General features: G+C 41.4%; 1 protein-coding gene across 1 annotated transcript in view; it reads right to left on the bottom strand.

The window, feature by feature from the left end:
• The window catches only part of CFAP299 (cilia and flagella associated protein 299), a 404,131-nt gene that overhangs the window by 71,216 nt on the left and 310,314 nt on the right, over positions 1-22,601 (bottom strand). The window contains exon 4 of the mRNA XM_084855448.1: positions 6,364-6,506. Coding sequence (XP_084711574.1) covers positions 6,364-6,506 — 143 coding nt within the window. The remainder of the gene's footprint in view (positions 1-6,363; positions 6,507-22,601) is intronic.

Raw genomic sequence — 22,601 nt, 5'->3', positions numbered from 1 at the left:
TTCTAGAAAGAATTTCCACCATTTTGGATTCAATGTTAGAATTAGAATTCAAAGTATCACAGAGTAAAAAACCTTTTTTAACCTCATGTCCCCAGCATTGGCTCAGACCTGACCTTAATGCACCTGGCTTATCCCATCGCTAAACTGTGTGGAGTCCTGGAAAATGCTCTTATTTTAGAATATCCTTTCAGCACTGATAATTTTATATCAGACATGGATCAGTTCATATGGAGTGAAAATATCCTGAAAGTCATACTAGGACAAACAGCAGAACTCTCAGTAAATAAGCTAACTTTGCACGTGAGCTTATTTTGTGGGGGAAGGGGAAGAGACCCACAATTAAAGGCCATATTTGTTTCTGCCCAATCTTCGCCTGAAAGGAAGGTTACTTATCTGAATAATTTCTGCCCAGGGTGAATTTAAATAAAATTTTGGCTAAGTACAAAGGCTTCTGTTTACCAATGAATGTGGCAAGGGGAGGAAGTGGAAAGGGAGGGTTCTGGATAACTGAAACACCGCAACTGAAAACCACAAACACCAGAACTGTCTAAAATTACACAGAGATGCCAAGGGTATTGTATGCCAACAGAGTCAAATACTGGAAAATAGCCATAGGCTACACGGTTCAAAGCTGGTTCTCAAGGACCTAGCAAATACCGCTCACTGAAAAACTGATGTTCCACAGCAGTCTGCTAAGAGGTATAGCAAAACAAGACCTGTTCTTAGAGATATGGCAACCATTCATCTCGTATATAAACAAAGAGTATCCCAGATGCTGCCCTCTTGCTGTTGCTGATCACTCTTTGTTCTGGGAAGCTTTCCTTATTTAGAAGCTATTGGGGTTAGCAGAGCTTCTGCTGATGCTTGTTACTTACCTGTATCTTCTAAAAGGACATTTGAAGACTCTAAAAACCCATGTGACCCTGAGAGGTCACATTCCATAAATAAAGGAATAGGCAATACACATAGAATCCATTAGATTCCCTCTGCAACTAAGAATCCCTCCAGACATTGGAGTACTGGCAGCATTCCAGCTTCAGAATGAAACTGCGTGTGCATTGCATAGGTTTGCCAACAATTGCTGCCATAGTCTTTAATGGGGAAGGAAAACCTTAATAAATTTTGAACGAATGTTCAGAACTACCCCAGTCCAAGAAGAATAAGACAGTAAAATAATAACAACAGAACAATATTAAAATGGCACAACATCATACAATTTCCAAATGTGGAACAGAACAAGAACATCTTTAAGGCTTTCCTAAAGGCTAGCTGTCAAGGTTCCACTTATGACCTGGACCCCCTGAGCAACTCCTTAAGGATCTCTTGCCTCCTTAAGAGTCCTACCTTCCTTCTTTTAAACTTCCTCTACCCAGAAACATAGGGTTTAGACTGTAGATGTGGGGTGTTTGACACTTTAAACACAAGGACTACCGACCTTACTGTACGCCTGTGAAACATGGACCATCTATAAACGTCACTCCCAACTTCTTGAAAGATTTCACCAATGCTGCCTCCGAAAGTTCTTGGGAGGATAGATGGACTAATATCAGAGTACTGGAAGAAGCAAAGACCACCAGCGTTGAAACAATGATTCTCCAACATCAACTTCACTGGATCGGCCATGTTGTTCGAATGCCTGATTATCGTCTTCCAAAGCAGCTACTCTATTCCCAACTTATGAATGGAAAGGGGAATATTGGTGGACAGCAAAAGAGATTTAAAGATGTTCTTAAAGCTAATCTAAAAAAATGTAACATAAGCATTGAGAACTGGGAACCTCTAACCCATAAGCGTTCCAACTGGAGGTCAGCCTATATTAAAGGCGCTATGGACTTTGAAGAAGCACGGGTACAGAGCAAAAGGGAGAAATGAGCTCAGTGGAAGGCATCAAGCAAACCCTCATTGTGACCACCTTCCACCTGGAAACCTATGTCCTCATTGTGGGAGGCTGTGTAGATCCAGAATTGGCCTTCACAACTACCTGCAGACACACTGCTAAGACTACCCCTGGAAGACAATCTTAGTCATGAGTGATCGCCATGATGATGATGATGATGAGTAAATTAACGAAGTCACAAAGAGTCGGAAGCGACTGACCGAATAAGCAACAACAACAACAAATCACAACTAAAGGTATTTACACAACAGAGCTGAGTGATACAAAAGGCCTTAAGAGAAAATAAAAATTGCCAAATGCAAGTTCCTTTACCCTAGCTGTCCATAGGCTTTTCTAGGCTGCTTCTTCCTGCTCACTCTTCAAACTATGCTCTCACTTCAGGCTCTGGCTGTCTCTGCCCTTACTGGCTTTCCCGCTATCTTTATATACCCTCCTCCCTCAAAACCGAAAGTCCTGCTTCAACCTTGAAGAAATGAAACTTAAGCGGAGAAAAGAAACTACTCCTCTCAGGGTTATCCCCTCCCAACAGAAAACTCCAGGCATCTAAGCCTGACCCCTTTTTTTTTCTTTGCCTCGATAGGCTTCAAACCTTCACACTAACAAAGAATGGGCCATATGTATTTCTCAAGGGAGAGTATTCCAGAGATGTGGGATCACCAAAGAAAAGACCCTGTCCTTGGTACTCACCAACCTAATAGTTCTACTGGCAGACCAGCGAGCAGGGCCTCAGATACCGATTTCAAAGCTTGTGTGGGTTCATATGGGGGCAGGAGATCCCTCAGACAACCTAATCCCAAATTATCTGGGGCTTTAAAGGTGAATACCAGCACTTTAAACCAGGCCCAATGTAACTGGCCAGAACAGGTGTAATATGATCTGAATGTCTAGTCCCTATAAGCGTTCCCATGCCAGCATTTTCACATTGCATCAAAGGGCAGACCCACAGGGCACATTGCAGTAATCTAGCCTGGGCCTTACAGAACATTTTGGATATCCAAGTCTGGATCTATTCAAGTCTATTGTATTTTCTGCGGCTCAAAACAGATGTGATGACATGCACAGGGGGGGGCGACTTGAGGAGCAAAAGAGGTGCTAAATCCTCTCCCCTGCCTTGACCATGGCCTACAACAGAGATGGAAAACATCTGGCACTCCAGATATTGCTGGACTGCAACTCCCATCAGCGTTAGCCAGCATTGCCAATGGTAAGAGATGATGGGAATTGCAGTCCAAGAACATCTGAGGACCACACACTCCCCATCCTTGAAGGTCTTTTGTCCTCCAACATCACTTCTTTTTCAGCTACGCTCCAGTACTGGAAGTGAGCCTGGAAGAGATAAAGATTTCTGGGTAGAGGAGCTGTAGGGAGGTACGTAGTGGCCCCAGGAAGGGTCATAACATAATGCATACCTTTTGCCCTTTGAGTCAGATGCCCACCCATTGCTTTGTGTATAACTGGGATGATCAGAATTTAAAGTGATGCACTTGTTGCTGTAACATTTAATTTGGCTATGATATCTAGTTGATCCTTAATTATTTTTGTGGAAGCAGCCTTACAATTAAGACCTGGCAGTTGAGGCACCCAGGAATAGGTGATTGTGGAGCCACAACTGCAGCTTTTGCACATTATTGGGGCCAGGTAGCTGGGCTTAGTATGCTCGCTGGAACTATAAGCTCACTAGTTCAGCCTCATTGCCAAGTGATAACAGTATGTGTATGTGTGTGTGTGTGTATGTGCACACGCATGTGTGTGTGTGTACAGCCGCCCACATTAACATGTCAAAGTATGGCACTACTGACAAAATAATGAGAAATGAGTCTAGGCAAGTGCTTGGCTAGCGAGAAGTGAAAGTGAACACCTTCCAAATTCAGGAGAGCACTGCAGGGATGTTAAAGGTTTGTGCTGGATTTATCTTTAATCTTGATACAACAAACAGAAGCAATTAAAAGAGAATGCAAAGAGGGAGTTGTCATGTTGTGCCCCACTGTTGGCTGCTAGGAGAGAAGTTAGGAAGAGAAGAAGTTGTTTGCTAAATGCCGTCACCTATTCCAGCTCTAAGCGTGCAAACAGAAAGAGGGGTAACAACACTTCCTACATACAGCAACACTGAACCAAAAGGGCTCTCCAGTATTGCTGGGTATGTTGTAGCTGGATGAATGGGACATGCACCCTCAGTGGGAGCATCAGCCAATAGATGAAGAATATCAGCTGCTGAGATCTCACAGAATACCAAACCCTTAGATCCCCACAGTACAAGTGACGGGGGAAAAGTTCATTCTAATTACAATCTCCTAGATTGTATGGGAATTGTCAACTATTTAATTGCCTTTGTACTGACATCTGCTGTCCAAAGGATAGAAGGAAACATTACTGGCTCCAGCTATTTATTTATATCCAAATTGAAAGGTCCTTTTCCCAGGAGAAGTGTAGTGACCACATTAATCAAAGAAAGCCAAGCTTTGACAATGACTCAACTTGAGCGGACTCCTACTTATATACACAGCTAGATTAAATATCCTGGGATCCTGACGCTGAACCTGGCAATTATTATTCCTGACTTCTTATCATCAAGGACGGACTACTGCAAAATGCCCATGTGAGAGCCAGTGTGGTGTAGTGATTAGAGCGTTGGACTAGGGAAACCCAGGTTCTAGTCTCCACTCAGCCATGAAGCTCACTGGGTGACTTTGAGCCAGTCACTGACTTTTCGCTTAACCTACCTCACAGGGTTGTTGTATAGACAAAATGGAGAGGAGAAGAATCATGTATGCTGCCTTGGAGTCCTTGGAGGAAAGGCAGGATATAAATGTAACAAATAAACTCTGCAAACTTCACCTAGCGGCCTACCTTTTGATGGGGAATAAATTGCTGGAAACAGGTTTGTTGTTCAGTCGTTCACTCGTGTCCGACTCCTCGTCTGCACTAGTTCTTCCTGTCTTCAGATAATCCTGTTCAACCCTACCCAGGTGATGTTTTAACCTGTAAATCCCTAAAGGGTTTGAGCCCTACATACCTTTAGGACTGCCTCTTTCCCTTACTTACTGTAAGTTACTTACAGTACATTACTTACTGTACTGTACATTACTGTACAGTACTTACTGTACATCCTATTGCAGTCTCTCAGTACTTACTGTACATCCTATTGCAGTCTCTCAGACCTACCAAATACACCATCATGGTTATCCAATCTACATGATAAATCTGGTCAGTGAGGGCACATCGGGAGACATTTGTGGTGTCTGCCCCTCAGTTGTGCAAACCCTTTTTCCTGGGAAATTCAACAAAGCTGAAGCCTGAACTTCTTTTGAAAACATCTGCAAATGCCTTTCTACTTGAACTGGCTTTCAATGACCAAGGTTAAACTTTTAGAGATGGATACATCTGCCAATTTTGGTTTTTCCCTGTTTCTCATTTTTCCAATTTTAAATTCGGCTCATCCTGAACTTTGAGAATTAATAAAAAAAAAAGTTTGTGTGAAAATTCATAATTGTTTTTGTATGCATTTCTCCTATTATGTACACTTTTGTACACAACTGTGTCTAATATACACATTTTGTGCAAGCAAGTTTCCTAATATAATGCAGTTTTGTGTGCACATTTTTGTAAAAAGTGCATTTTGTATGCATCTTTTGACTGGAGAACTCCACTGAAAAATTCAGAAAAGTGTGTAGTTCAAAAGATAAATGAGTTTTGGTTTGCGCATTGGTTCAAAAGTGCAATTTTTTTTCTCCCAAACAAATTTCTCCCATATCTCTACTTTTAATTGGGGATGAGGTGCTGGCAGATGAATCCAAGTAAAAAAATGAATATGATGACTATAGCATTAAATAATGGCTTGCTTGTGTGAAACAGCCATCAGAGGTAAAACACTGTCTATAGAGGTGCCACACTTGAAAGACAATGTTTCCAATGGGCTTCGTTCACACATTCAGCTGCAAGCTACTAAATGGTGAATAATCAATTGATGAGAAATAGAGCAATGTACATGCATATAGAAGAGGCCCTGAAACATCTCAGAGTGTCCTGATCCTCATGCCACATCCTCACTTATACTGTGATCATATTACTCTCATAGTCTTCTAGTGACACTGACTCTGTGTTCTGAACCCAATTCAAATGCTGGTTTTCACTTTCAAAGCCCTAAACAGCTTTGGCCCAGGTACCTACAGGGCTGCTTGTCCCCATATGAATTTGCCTTCCTGTTAAGATCTTTGACGGGATCTGTGCTCCATGTTAAGATGGTGAGTAGAAAGGACAGGGCCTTTCCTGCAGTTGCATCTAGGCTCTGGAATTCTTGCACTTAAAAGGTGCATTTAGTTCCCTCCCTTTCTGTTTTCTGGTAGAAGATTATGGCCAAGTATGGTTCTGACTGGAAAGATAAAGATCCAAAAATAGGCCTTGGCCAGTGGAAACTCTGTATACTAACTGCCTGTATTACATAAACAGGAAGAAAATAAACAACAAACCTCAGATCAGTGCGCCGGGGGAAAAGCTTCTTCTTGCCGCTGAAATAGACGTCAAATTCATCAACCTTCAACCGGTGTGCATAGTCGATATATGCAGATACCTCCTGACCCCGGGCATTTCTATCCCGAATGAAGATTATGGACTAGAAAAAGAGAGAGAAGAGTATGATTAAAATAAGGTGTCCAAACTATCTATTTCACACCATCATTGCATATATTTCATGTGGCATTTCTGCAGCCTGATCCAATGCATGCTTACTGAAAAATAAGTATCACTGAGTTCAATAGGATTCAAAAAAAAAAAAAAAGGTGTGTAGGATTGTAGACTTCATTTGCAAAAAGCTTTACAGCCTTCAGCGTGCTTGTTCTTGCAACAACCTACATTCCACCCCCCCCCAACACACACTTTATAGAAAGGAAATGATCAGTCAAGGCTGCACTAAGAATTCATGCAAAATGTCTTAAACCCAGCTTGTATCTATGTACTGAGCCAGTCTGCCTTTCATATCAAGTGAATACTGACATATACTATGCCGCCTCATTGCCTTGGAGACCCATTGTTAGGGAGAACTAGCCCTGAACAGAATTTATGTGAACTAATATTTTATGTTCTCCTCTGGCCTTTTTCTAGTTAGGTTTTCCTAACTATGCCAGGAAACTAATTTGTTTTCAAATCTATCTTTATATCTATCTATCTATCTATCTATCTATTTTATTTATTTCATTTCTATACCGCCCAATAGCTGAAGCTCTCTGAGCGGTTCACAAAAATTAAAACCAAAGAGCACACAATAAAACAATACAAAATATATAAAACATTAAAACCACAGTAAACAATACAACCAGAATAAAACCAGAATAAAACCTAGCAGCAATGCAGGGATTTAATATACAGATTTAAAACAGCAAAGCTAAAAGTCTAAAGAACTAAAATGCCTGGGAAAATAAAAAGGTCTTCACCTGGCGCCGGAAAGAATACAATGTAGGTGCCAGGCAAACCTCACTAGGGAGCTCTTTCCACAGCCAGGGTGCCACAGCAGAAAAAGCCCTCCTCCTAGTAGCCACCCGCCTCACTTCCTTTGGCAGGGGCTCATGGAGAATCTATAAGCACTTGCAACAGATACGGCAGATTTAATGGCTACATGACTACAATGTGGTCCTTCCCAAATTGAAGGAACCCAAGACCTATTCAATACATTGTTCTTATCATAAGGGGAAGTTTAAAACAGCCTCCATGTGGTGCCTTACCCTCACTACTGCAACATTTATGTACATTTATGTAACAACAGGAACAATGACATTAACCCATCAATGTGCATGGCATCTTACAAACTTGCATAGGCAACATAAATATGCCTCTGCTCCTATAGTAGGGAAAGAATAACTTTCCTGGTAGCCACTGGCAACTAGAAATTGTCCCAGGCAATCAGGCAGTGACTTAGAGCCCTTGCTTTGCACTACATTCCCTAGTCTTGAGTCTTGCCTTTTTTTAAAAAAAAAGACACTGGTCATGCTCAATCAAGTTCTGAATGAACTCTCATCAGATATTGAGCCAATACTTTGAAAGGCAGAGCCTCCTGTTTTATTTTGCAAAGAGCTCTCCTGCTTGTATCCTTTTTATGCTGAACAAGATCCAGCAAACCAGCTCAGAACCAATATGTGGTCCTTGTCTTTGGAAGAAGCCCTTATCTCCTTCCATTTACCTTTTCCTTGTCCTGAGGTTGTCATAGGAAAAGGTGTGATGTGGATGCTTATTAGCTCTTTGCACATGCTAGGAAGCTGCAGTTTCCTTAAGAGGAAATAGGCTTGAAGCTGCTTTTGTACAGAGTATATTTGAAGGCTATGAAAGCCTGTTATAGTCACTCTGTGAATTAAAAGAGGCAGTTTACAAATGCCCAGAGACTATCAGTTGGATCCAGATTTACACTGGATCAATTGCACCGAAGGAACTGGACTTTCCAAACCCCTCCTTCCCACAGCATCCCCTTTAGCCCACTGAAAATACAGGAGACCTGCTGAATGGGGTGAGCTGTGGTGTTGGGGGGAGGGGATCCCCCAAAATCAGGTGGAGGAACCTCCCTTGAGCAGAGCCCTTCCTCTCAAGGAAGGTTCCTTCCTCTTGTAGAAGGCAGATCCTGGATCCAGCCCTATCTATTACTGCACATGTTTTTGGACCAAGCTTGACAGTAAATCAAGTTCTCGTCTGAGGCCTGGAGAGGAGGAGGAGGAGAAGATATGGTACGCCATTCACTGGCAGTGTCTGCATAGTTTTTTTAAAAATAGGTGCCAGATCTCTTCTGCCATGGGAAAACATTGGAAGTGCTCTACATACCGCTTTCAGTCTATACAAGGCAGCAGTGAAGCCTAGCAGGTTTGGCCAATGCTCCATGTGAACTTATGATAAGCCCTTTAACGCCATGGCTCCGATCGATCTACAATGCTCAGAGGCTTCAAAGCATGTTTGTTAAAGCCTGACTGACATAAAAAACCAGGAAGCTGGACTCCAGTGGTTGTCTGAGGAAGGCTGGCATTTTTTCCTTTCCTTTCCCCCCTTTTTTTACATGGAAGAATGCAGAACTGGAGGTAGTTGTAGGTATCTGCTGATTATGAGAAGGGATAAAGCAAAACAATGGTGAGGATTGAAAGCCACTCTCTTTGGTTCTTGTAATAAAACAAACATTTATTTGTCATTTACACTAATTCGGGAAGATTTAGAAGGAGTTACAGTTGGAAGGCGTGCAGAATGTGAAGGATCATATGTGGCTTGTGTATTTACCACACACTCTGCCTCAGAAGAGGAAAAATTGAGCTGTAATAAAAGAATTTCTACTGTTAGCAGAAAAGTATTTCCTCTAAATGGCAAGAACTATAACACACAATATATTGCAGCTGTGAGGAGATAAAAGACAGAAATCTTGTCATAAATATAAAGAATTGGTTCATAATCTCTCTCTTTAAAAAAAGCAGAAGTAATAGATTAAAAATAAACACCTTCAATTATATGGGATGTTCCAATGCTTAAAAAGTTGGCAAAGCGTACTACGTCTTATGTTCAGTGTACAACATAAAGGACATCTTTCAACTCTCATCTGATTATAAAATTAATTTTCTAAAGTAGGTGTTTTCACACAGACCTGCCATGTGAAAAATGACAAATTTACACAGCTCTACAGGCAAGTAGCCTGGATGTCTATCAGTGTCTTTATATATATTAAAAAAAAAAACTTCAAACGCCCAATCAAAAATATCTGAAATTTTAAAAAATCCTGTGATAAAGGTAGAGAGGCTCCCCTTTTGCTTTTGATCCAGTATCATCTGTCAGCATTCATCTTCATTGTTCTCCCCCCCACCTTCAAACATTCATTTAGAAGCACTTATAAAGCTTTAATTCATAAAACCTACAAATGCGTTGGATGGATTTTCTTAAGAAGTTCTATCACTTTTCAGTTTTACCACACCTTTCCGCCTCAGAGAAGATAGGTTTATATGCAGTCTTTTAAACATTTTTTCCTCTTAAAATGATCAACGGTAGATAATGCTTTTCACACTAACAATTAAATACTCAATGTGAATTTCACAGGATGATCTTAAGGTGTGGCTTCAAGGCCATTTTGAGGCGATAGTATGTAGAATGGGGTAGGCAACCTTTTTGGGCTGTAGGCATGTTTGGTAATTTGAGAAACTGTTCTGGGAACCACCACAAAATGGCTGCCATGGGAGGTGTGGCAAAGGACAAGTAATCTGCCCAAAGACTTCTTGCACCTACAAAGTAGAGGTGGATTCTGAGCCCCAACACGCTAAACAACTCCTTTGAAGCCACCGTTTTCAGCACCAGCTGGCACCTACTTTTTCACAGCAATGCCAGCAGCCAGTAAGGAAATGTGCTGAATAAAAACAAAAGTGGGGGGGGGGGGTAGGGCACCTTGGTGGGTGCCAAGAAATGTGTACAGGAACACAATGGAATCTATGGGCACCACGTTGCCTACCCCTGATATAGAATCACTGGAGTCCACTTGGTGCATGTTTCCATCCCATGCTTGTTCCCAGCCTTTTGCACACACATTTATTTGTATAAAAACATTTCTGCCATGCCTTTCAACATTTCCCAAGGTGGTTTACACCCTCAGTTAAAAAGCCACCAGAAACCAAAAGTAAAACAGTGCCACACAGTAATAGTTAAAATGCAACAGTAAAACCACAGGTGTCATTAAAACCATTTTCACATCATTTAAAGCCTGGGAAAATTAGACCATTTTCACCTAGTGCCTAAAAGCCATCAGAGCTGGCGGATGCATAGATCAGGGATGTAAGTTCCATAGCTGAAGTGCCACTACTGGGAAGGCTCTGCTTCCTGGTAGCTGCCCATCTCATCTCAGAAGGAGGGGACACCCAGAGCTGGACTTCCAATGACGATCTTAACACCCAGATATGTCTGAATGGGACCACGTGGCCCAATGAATACTCTGGGACACTGGACTGTTTACAAATTTTATTTATTTATTTATTTATTTCATTTCTATACCGCCCAATAGCCGAAGCTCTCTGGGCGGTTCACAAAAATTAAAACCAAACAACACACAATAAAACAATTTAAAATATATAGAACATTAAAACCACAATATAACAATACAACCACAATAAAACCTAGCAGCAGTGCAGGAGTTTAAAATACAGATTTAAAACAGCAAAGATAAAAATTTAGAAAGCTAAAATGCTAAAATGCCTGGGAAAATAAAAAGGTCTTCACCTGGCGCCGAAAGGAATACAGTGTAGGCGCCAGGCGAACCTCACTAGGGAGCTCATTCCAGAAATGTATGGTAAGCATGCCAGCAAATATATGGTAAGCATGCCAGCATGGTGTAAGTGGGAGTGAGGGAGGGATGTTCTACCAAGAAGCCAAAGACATGTTAATGCACATTTTTCCTTCAGTGGTAGATTCCAGCACCTTGTATGGTTTCACCTCTGGCAAGGTCTTGGAAAATGAGACTAAATTTCCTCTTCTTCTTCTTCTTCTTCTTCTTCTTAATTTTAATTAAATTATTTTTATCCTGCCTCTCAATCCAAAGTCTTCCAGGACAGCTAACAACAGAGAATAATAAAAATAGTAAAAACAACAACTGTGATTAGAAATTGAGCAAAACAAACATTAAAACCAAAGCAAGTACAGAACGAATATACCAAGCAGCAGCTAATAACAAATGCCTGCTGAAATAATAAATGGAACTTCGCTATATAGTGGAAGAACATCCCTGAGTACCCACTGCTGATCGCAAAATCCAGGAGTATCATCTTCATGCCCTACTTATGAGTTTCTTCATTAAAGCAATTGTTAACTTCTTAATCTCTGCAGTGAAATCATGATGCCATGGTTCATGACATTCCTTAGGTGTAGCAGTAAATGCCTTTGATCCTATGGTTTATTAACTGACTCAGCAATGTTTAAGAGTGGGTCACTGGTACAGTTGCACCTACAGTTCAGTTAGCAATGTGAAATATTGCAAAAGCAACACAAATGAGATGTTCTGAAGGTAAAGGCCACAATTCTGGTCTACTCATAACTGGATAATTCTCTTTTTTTTCCTTTTTGCATGGACCATACCATGTATATGATTAAAAGAACTGGTTAAGAGATGTTGATTTTTCTACATGGATTTCAATTCCACGTTAAAAAACCATATACACTGATGTGCTCCATCATGTCTGACAAATGGCCAGTTGTAGCTTCCCATTTGCAAGCACATATGTGAACAGTGAAACTGACGTTGTGGATTCATCAGACACTAGTGATGGGATGGCATGAATATTTGAGTTGGGGGCGCTTGCGAAAGCAAGCTGCCCTGAAATGCTTGCAAGCAAGACCAAGGCAAGTACAACCCTGCTCACCAAGCAAGGCTGGGCTTGCCTCAGTTTTGCAAGTCACCTTCGCTGCCTTCCCACTTCCTAGCCCCAAAGTGTAGGAAGTCTGGAAAAGGGCAAAGCAGAGGGTATTCTCCATCCAACTGCTGGAGAAGTGGCTTTTCTCACTAGGGATGGGGCTGGACCCATTGCTTTTCCAGACCAAAACCTAAGTTCTCGGCCCTTGGGGCTGAAGAAGAGGCAGGCAGCAGTGGTGGATGTTTGATGCATAACTCCTTCAAGCTTTTACAAGCTCTCATTTTGAAAACTTGGAAAAGTGCAATGCTTTTCAGGTTGAACTATGGGATGCTCTGCATGTGGAATGCTTGTGTTACTATATGGATGAAATATCCATATTGGAAAATTGCCATGTATGAAGTGGTCCTACGTGATAACCTGAAACAACAGCACTATGGATCTTTTGTGTGTATGTGACCTGGAGTTGCAGCCGAACTCCTCAAATGCAAAGGGTTCAACTAATTTGAATACGAGGGTGGGGGAAACAAATGGCTCAAATACAAACTTCATGAACTTGAAAACCAACCCTGATAGAATCACAAACCATTACACAACATCTCTGAAAATCTATATATTGACAAGAACTGTAAATGGCGGGGGGCCATTTTATTGGGCAATGCACACACCCAATGAATCACACAAAGATCCACCCCAGCCTCCAGGAGAAGTTTCAATACTGAAGAGGGATTTAGAGCATTGTTACTCGCAACAAACAAAATCCTAGACTAAGGTGTGTACAGTGAGATTTCTAAACCCATTTTTCTAAGACAACTGACACTCCCGCCCACTCCATGATGTATCACAATCTGCTTTTGAAATGGCTCTGTCTTTCAAAAGTGGTTTGCTGTGCTGTGCGGACAGGCTGCTCTTGAGAAACCCACATCCAAAGGCCCATGAAGTGTGCAGAGCTAGTCAGGTGGTTCTCTGGACTGAAACCAATAATTATAGGCATGATAAGTCTATGCTCTGAATCCTTAAAGCAAATGTGGGAATGGAAACAACGGACACGATGGAATTTCTCAAAACACTTTCTTTTTTCCCTGGCCCCAGAAAGATCCTCTTCAGAATTTTGTAAATTTATTAAAGCAGAATTTGCTCAAGAATTCTTGGATGGTGTTAAGAGGTACTGAAGGAAAACAGATTCCCAACAGTTGGAGAGAAGTGAATAATGTGGCAATTCTAAAAACAGATGAGGAGCTTTGCAACTGTGCTTCAAACAGATCTATAGATGTATTGAGCCCAGATACAAAAATACATATATTTGTATTAGCAAAACCAAGAAATCAATAAAGAATATAATTAACTGAGCTGTAAAACAGGTTTTGCAATGACCAGCCAGCTGACTGTTAGTACCACAGAGCTAAGACATGACCAAGATGTCCACACATGCTAGGGGGGTTCCCAAGATTAAGCTATTCAGCAGTTGTGCCCAAATAGTGCTCTAAACCCCCTTCATGGATCACTGCCTTGTTGTGGCGAAGGGGCTTGCGTAACTCAGTGAAGCCATAAGCTATGCCATGCAGGGCCACCCAAGACAGACAGGTAATGGCGGAGAGTTCTGACAAAATGTGGTCCACTGGACAAGGACATGGCAACCCACTCTAGTATTTTGCCAAGAAAACCCCATGGAACGTATCACAAAGCTAAAAGAGATGACGCCGGAAGATGAGCCCCTCAGGTCGGAAGGTGTCCAATATACTACTGGGGAAGAGCAGAGGGTATTTCCAAGTAGTGCCAGAAAGAGTGAAGCGGCTGGGCCAAAGCCAAAAGGACACTCAGCTGTGGATGTGTCTGGTGGTGAAAAGAAAGTCCAATGCTGTAAAGAACAATATTGTTTAGGAACCTGGAATGTAAGGTCAATGAATCAAGGTAAGCTGGAGGTGGTCAAACATGAGATGGCAAGATTGAACATCGACATCTTGGGAATCAGCGAACTAAAATGGACAAGCATGGGCGAATTTAATTCAGGTGACCATCATATCTACTACTGTGGGCAAGAATCCCTTAGAAGAAATGGAGTAGCACTCATAGTCAACAAAAGGGTGGGGAAAGCAATGCTGGGGTACAAAATCAAAAACGATAGAATGATCTCAGTACGAATCCAAGGAAAACCATTCAACATCACAGTAATTCAAGTCTATGCCCCAACCACTGAGGCCGAAGAAGCTGAGGTTGATCGGTTCTATGAAGACCTACAACACCTTCTAGAACTAACACCAAAAAAAGATGTCCTTTTCATCATAGGGGATTGGAATGCTAAAGTAGGAAGTCAAGAAATCACCGGGATAATAGGCAAGCATGGCCTTGGTGTACAAAATGAAGCAGGACAAAGGCTAATCGAGTTTTGCCAAGAGAACACGCTGATGATAGCAAACACTCTTTTCCAACAACACAAGAGGCGACTCTACACATGGACATCACCAGATGGTCAATATCGAAATCAGACTGATTATGTCCTTTGCAGCCAAAGATGGCGACGCTCTATACAGTAGGTAAAAGCAAGACCTGGAGCTGACTGTGGCTCAGATCATGAGCTTCTTGTTGCAAAATTTCGGCTTAAATTGAAGAACGTAGGGAAAACCACTAAACCATTCAGGTATGACCTCAATCATATCCCTTATGAATATACAGTGGAGGTGACAAATAGATTTCAGGGATTAGACCTGATAGACAGAGTGCCTGAGGAACTATGGATGGAGGTCCGTAACATAGTTCAGGAGGCAGCAACTCAATCCATCCCAAAGAAAAAGAAATGCAAGAAAGCAAAGTGGCTGTCTGATGAGGCTTTACAAGTAGCTGAGGAAAGAAGGGAAGTGAAAAGCAAGGGAGAAAGAGGAAGATATACCCAACTGAATGCAGAGTTCCAGAGAATAGCAAGGAGAGACAAGAAGGCCTTCTTAAATCAACAATGCAAAGAAACAGAGGAAAATGATTCTTCCTTGCAATATCAGTGCCAGGACAAATGGAGTGGAACTAACAATAGACAGTTGCAGTGCAGCTCCATATATTGGATGGGTGCGTATTTCTTCAGTGACTTCATTATTTCCACCAACAGATGGATTTTAGAATGGGAAAGACTAGAGATCTCTTCAAGAAAATCGGAGATATCAAGGCAACATTGATACGCTAAAGTTATGCTCAAAATCCTACAAGCTAGGCTTCAGCAGTATGTGAACCAAGAACTACTGGAGGTACAAGCTGGGTTTCGAAGAGGCAGAGGAACTAGAGATCAAATCGCCAACATTCGCTGGATCATGGAGAAAGCAAGAGAATTCCAGAAAAATGTCTACTTCTGCTTCATTGACTACGCTAATGCCTTTGATAGTGTGGATCACAACAAACTCTGGCAAATTCTGAAAGAGATGGGAGTACCAGACCACTTTAGCTGTCTCCTGAGAAACCTGTATGAGGGCCAAGAAGCAACAGTAAGAACCAGACATGGAACAACCGATTGGTTCAAAATTGGGAAAGGAGTATGACAAGGCTGCATATTGTCACCCTGCTTATTTAACTTATATGCAGAGTACATCATGAGAAATGCTGGGTTGGATGAATCACAGGTCGGAATTAAGATTGCCAGGAGAATTATCAACAACCTCAGATACGCAGACGATACCACCCTAATGGCAGAAAGCGAAGAGGATCTAAAGAGCCTCTTGTTGAGGGTGAAAGTGGAGAGTGCAAAAGCTGGTTTGAAACTCAACATTCAAAAAACGAAGATCATGGCATCTGGACCCATTACTTCCTGGCATATAGAAGGGGAAGAAATGGAAGAGTTACAGATTTTATTTTCTTGGGCTCCAGGATCACTGCAGACGGTGACTGTAGCCATGAAATTAAAAGACGCTTGCTCCTTGGGAGGAAAGCTATGACAAACCTAGACAGCATAGTAAGAGGCAGAGACATCACCTTGACGACAAAGGTCTGTTTAATCAAAGCTATGGTTTTCCCAGTAGTAATGTATGGCTGTGAGAGCTGGACTATAAGGAAGGCTGAGCACCGAAGAATTGATGTGTTCGAACTGTGGTGCTGGAGAAGATTCTTACGAGTCCCCTGGACTGCAAGGAGGTCAAATCTGTCCATCCTAAAGGAAATCAACCCTGAGTGCTCATTGGAAGGACAGATACTGAAGCTGAAATATTTTGGCCACATAATGCGAAGAGAAAACTCCCTGAAAAAGACCCTGATGCTGGGAAAGATTGGAGGCAAAAGGAGAAGGGGACGGCAAAGGATGAGATGGCTAGATAGCATCACCGATGCAATGAATATGGACTTGAGCACACTCCGGGAGAGAGTGCAGGACAGGAAGGCCTGGCGTGCTATGGTCCATGGGGTCACGAAGAGTCGGACACGACTTAATGACTGAACAAGTGTTGTAAACATCCCATGCCTTGGATGACTGAGAGAGTGCGATAATTTCATTTGGGATAGCATGAAATGTACATGCAAACTAGAGACATCTGGGCAAAACCTTCAGGTACTCTGGGTTATCAACTGTAAGAAATAATAAACATATCCATTATTACTATCACAAGAGACTGTGTTGCATGATATGGAAGCAGAATAGTATATGATAAAGACAAACTTTTATATGTATCAAATTTTCTATAATAAAACGGGTAAGATTTTTTCTGACCCGAGGGCATGGTAAGATCAAAGGGGATAGCCTGAAGGTGCATGATGCAGCTATCTCAGAGAGATTTTTCATTGGTTAGTATTGCTGATGCTGTAGGCCTTGCCTGTAGTCCACATACCCCAGGGTGTGGGTGAAAACGTCCTTACCTCTGTGAATGTTGAATGGCTGCCTGGTTGCCTATGGAGAGAAAAGAAAGACATAAAGGGGAGCAGTTGCAGAAGACAGATCCTGTGACTGGGTACTAATCTGGGGTTGGCAAGTGTGTGTTTGAGAAAGGATACTGCCATCTAGGTGTTCTTCCTTTCCGCATACCCCAGCCTCACTCCCCCATTGCTAAGCCCCTCTGACATCAACATTTGGAAATCCATCTGTTGGTGGAAATAATGAAGTCATTGAAGAAATACGCACCCATCTGATATATGGAGCTGCACTGCAACTGTCTATTGTTAGTTCCACTCCATTTGTCCTGGCACTGATATTGCAAGGAAGAATCTTGACTGGCCAGCAGGATGAATTAATGAAGTTGAGTGCTAAGTGTTCACCATTAAAACGAAAGGGATCTTGGGGATGTGGTGGATAGCTAAATGAAAATGTCTACTGAGTGTGAAGCTGTGATGAAAAAGGCAAATTTCATGCCGGGGGTCGTTAGGAGAGGAATCAAAAATAAAACTGCCAATACCATAATGCCCTGAAAGAAATCTATGGTGCCACCACACTGTGTATATTTCTAGTCACCACTCCTCAAAAAGGGTATTGTACAGCTGGAAAAGGTGCAGAAAAGCAGGGATAGGCAAATCTGTCAGTTTCAATTCCTCTTGCATTTGAACTTTTAAAATCTCAAGTTTTTTTCTCTCCCGAATATGAAGAGCTTTGTGGATTTTGGTAAATTCTTATCAAAACTGAATTGAAATTCTCAGCCATGTGTTCAGGCCAAATTCAACAGGTACAGCTATTCCAAGCATAGGGAACACCATTATGTACTTGCATGGCATATTACTGATAAAGGTGATGAGTCTGGCAGAATAAAGAGGTGGTAACTACAGTTCAGCAGTAAGATGGTTGAATGCACTGGGATTCAAACCCAGAATTTTAAGAGCTAAGCACACAAAGCCCCAAGACTGCATGGACAAATCTGACAGCTTCAATTTCTCCCACGTTTGAATTTTTTAAGGGCGCAATCCTATCGGGATAGTCAGCCACCTCCGAACTCAGAGGCGACCACCTATCCAATGCTGGGCAGGCACAGCATGGACGGGATCCTCTCCTCCATGCTCCGGCTGCCCTGCATTTGTGGCTGGACAGCTGATTTGGGCTGTCTAGCTGGGCGCTTTGGAGTGGGGGGTGGGGGAGGCTGCATAGGAAACATCATAACAGTGCTTCCATGGTCTCCTCCCATCCCTGCCCCAGGAAGGCCCCCCTTTTGCCTGCTGTGCGCTACAGTTACAAGCAGAGAGATGGGGAGCAGAGGAAGGGGTGGGGAGCGCAGTTTCTGGGAACCGAAAAATCCTATGACTGTCTAGACACTGTCTAGAGGCCATAGGGTTGCTCTCTAAATCTCATGTTCCTTTTGTCCCTAATATGGAGAATTCTGCAAATTTTTGTAAATTCTGATCAAGACCAAAACAGAGTGAAGCTATGAAATTTGCTGCCACATGATGTAGTGATGGCCACCAATGTGGACAGCTTTAAAAGGGGATTAAACAAATTCACAGAGGATAAAGCTATCAATGGTTATTAGTCATAACGTCTATATATTATGTCCAGTGTCAGAAGCAATATGCCTCTGTATAACAGTTGCTAGGGAACTTGAGCAAGGCTGGATGCTATTGGGTGCTATTATGTTCATGTCCTGCTTCTGGACTTCCCATAGGCATCTGCTTGGCCACTGTGGGAACAGAATACTGGACTAAATAGAACTTTGGTCTGATCCAGCACAGCCCTTCTTATGTTTTTACACTGCAACTCTACTGACATTTTCTCCTTGTCCTGGGGATGTCCAGTCAGAATAGGATATATTATAATTTTTTTTATCACAAAACCCCTATAAGCCCTTGCTCTCATGGAGCTCACAAAAGAACATTACAGAGTCATGGTAAACATTTCTTTGGTTAGAAACAGAGTGAACTCTTGACAATCTGGATGCTGTCATATATAAAATTAAACAGTATTCACTGATGTTAAAGTGAAGGATTTCTTATATGTTCTGGTGACTCCACATGGACCTATGGCCCAGCTGGAGTCTACCAGGAGAAGAGCCTTCAGTGTGGTGGCCCCCTTCCTTTGGAACTCCCTGAATTGTTTCCGGTGCCTCCTGAAAACAGCACTGTTCCAGGAGGCATTCCTTAATTGACCAATCATGGTTTCTACTGGCATTCTGTTTTTTAAAAAGTATAATTTCAATATGGTGTTTTAATCTTTCTATTCTTTTACTGTTCTGTCTTTTGTGTTCTTTGGTTTTCACCACTACGAAATGTTTTAGATATGGAGCGGTATTGTTGTTGTTCAGTCGTTAAGTCATGTCCGACTCTTCATGACCCCATGGACCATAGCACGCCAGGCCTTCCTGTCCTCTGCTCTCTCCCAGAACGTGCTCAAGTTCATATGGAGCGGTATACAAATATTGTAAATAAATAAATATCTCTCTACGTATACAGTTATTAATAAAATGTACTATGAAGCTGAAGTTAAAAAGTGTAACTGAGGACAAACATACAGAAATAAACACTGAAAGTTAAAAACGAAACCACAAAGCCACTATAAATTCACTATATCAGCACAGCTTCTCCTTGTGTGGTACAGCAGAATTTAGTAGCGAACCTATCTCCGTCCATAAATTGGGAATAGTGTTGCCTCATGTATTCCATTATATACTCTGGTGTGTTGATTTTACTGATCGTTAGTTATGAAATTGACTCAAAGCTGGTTTAATATGAGGCTTCACAGGAACAATTACTACTACCTAAAATCACTATAGATATGGTAAGGGATTGCCTCAAAGGTATACTTATTTTTAAAGCATGTTTAGAACTCTCCTCCTCTTAGGTTGTGTTTCAGAAGCCAGAAGGAAACTGAATAAGGGTTACAGTGGGTACCAAATTCCAGAAGTGAGTGCAGAATTCCCTTCCATGATTAGCAAAATCAATTACTATAGATATAATAAATAACAAAACTAGAGTATTCACCTAACACAGTGTAACAAGAAGCAAAGCTGGGTTTACTTTCAACTCCCCCACGCCCCACACCCAAGCAATGTAAATTATTTTCAAGAAACGCTGAATTCTGCAATCTGATGAGGAACTATGCATACATTCTTATATTTTGCAGGATTAAGCAGGGTGCCAAATAGTAAGTTCTGCAGAATTATACACAATAAAAGAAATTTATTTTATTTTCATACCCATACCCATACACAATTACAATATAATTCCAATTAGTATAGGAATTTTAATGTTAAATATATAATATTAATATAGAAAAATATACATCTACAAATATTACAAAAATACTAAACTTACAGTGTGGAACAACTACAAGCATTAGTATCAATTTCATATCCAAGGGCTCTACATTCCCAAATTCTTATAGACAAATTCCTGCCCAGTCCAAATTTTAAAATTTGGACTGGGCAGGAATTAAAAATATAATTTTTAAATGTTTAATTTAAAATTAAAAATATTTAATGTTTAAAAATATAGAACCATAAAAAGATAGGAAATACAGGATATTTGCAGTTCCCCATGAATAGTTAGCACCTGAACAGCAGACTGAGCATGGAAGCACACAGGTTACCATCTTCTCCACTAAGGTGAGATGTATTATATTTCTATTTAAAGTAATTCTTTCTAAATTTGCATCGATCTGTCTGTCTGTCTGTCTGTCTGTCTATCCATCCATCCATCCGTCCATCCATCCGTCCGTCCATCCATGCATATGCAAATCTGTGTCCTCTTTTTGAGCTCTTTTTTGGCAATGCCTAAGTGGCCACCCTAATAGTCCTTCTTTCGCACCATGCTATTTCATTGCTGACTGTATGAGCCACAGGATAGTTATGTGAGAGGTGTCAAAGGCTTTGCTTACACAATGGCAAATAAACCACTACAGTGTTCATTGAGAAATCCCGCTTTCTATTCAAGTGAAAAGTGGATAGGAGAAAATGGGGTGGGGGTGGGGAATGAAGCCATGTCACCTGGTGAAAATCTTCAATAGAAAATGTTTGAAGGGATGCCAAATGAAAGGCTAATGACTGGAAAGCAAAAGGCTGACAATATTTAGGAGTCAATTATTAATTCTCTGAGGAAGCTTTAACGCCCAACCCCACCGAAACACGGACAATTTCACAGGTGGTCCCCCAAGAGCCTGAAGCAACAATTGAAAAGGAGAGCTTTAAAATCTAACTTAAAATAAATTCTTAATGATGGGCCATTTATTTTTCTTGCATACTGTTTGGCTTAATTTGCCACCTATGGATCAAGTTACATCTAGCAAAAATACCACCGGGCTACAGCAGTGAGCAAAACTGACCTCCCTTCCATATCTTTAAAACAGATGGCCTTAGCAATTCCGTTCTGTGAAAAAAAAGGTAGAAGTGCTGGTCCTGCCTAGAAGAGGCATGAAAGCTCACTAGAACATGATCTTTCGTTTCACTATTTTGTCAGCATGAAATACAAGAGTGCTGGTTTTTAGTACTGGGAATGGTCCAGGTTAATATTTCAAAATACATATGTCAGAATATTTTGTCAAGCAAACGCAGTGAAGATCCATGTGCAGAAGCAAGCTTCTGGACATGATTCACCCTCTGGAACTGTTCCTACATAAAGAAAAGGGTAACAAAACAAAAACCTAGGCCCACAAGCACAGTATTCTGGGCTGGACTGGATGTGCATGTGCATCCGCTGCCAGATGGCTGATGTGGTAAGTCTTGAAGATGTTCACCACCTGTTTGCAGAGGGGGGGGGGGTCTAGACAAGTGCTGTAAAAACTGACAAAACTGGCTGTCTACTTGGCAGGTGAATGCACACAAATCCTCAGAAACATCTGAAATCCTCAGAATTAGGTTTTTTTGTTGTTTAAAAGAAGAAAGTTTCTAGCTCTCACTGACTTGGGGGAATTTATTTCTTTGCTTAAAAAAACCCTGCAATAATGAATGATGGGAGCAGGAAATACAAACATATACTACAACACTAAGAAGTCTTAAATTTACTCATATTAGTTTGAAAACACATACAATGTCTAGTGAGGCTTGATTCTGGTTGTTCCAGTAGTTAATACACAATAACCAGTATTCTCCAATCCTGTTCACTTTTGGTTTGTCTTCCTTTATTCTTAGTTAAGTTGCATAGATGGAAAGCTCATTTTCCAGTTCTTTTAAAAGAATTTTTTTTTATCCGGTGCTTAGTCTATAATACCCTGGCAGCTGTTAGAAATTATTTTAAAAGGTAGATGGAATTAGTACGCCTCAAGTAAAATGTTTAGGAGCTGCTACTGCACACCAAAAAGGGTCAGATTCAAATGAATAGGTGCTTGCTCCAAAGCCCACTGCTCCTAAGTTGTGTGCGTGTGTGATACTTACACACATACACACAAAAGTTCAGAGGCACACGTGAAAAAACAATAACCAAACTCCCCCACCTCCAAACCCTCTTGCTTCACAGAAGCAAGATTGTAGGGGAGACAGTGACTGGCTGAGAAG

This window comes from Heloderma suspectum, chromosome 5 (genome assembly GCF_057233095.1).
Source record: "Heloderma suspectum isolate Gila_16-S chromosome 5, 16-S_ref, whole genome shotgun sequence".
Lineage (NCBI taxonomy): Eukaryota > Metazoa > Chordata > Lepidosauria > Squamata > Helodermatidae > Heloderma > Heloderma suspectum.
The sequence above is the reverse complement of the archived record's forward strand: the minus strand, read 5'-3'. Positions and strand labels throughout refer to the sequence as shown.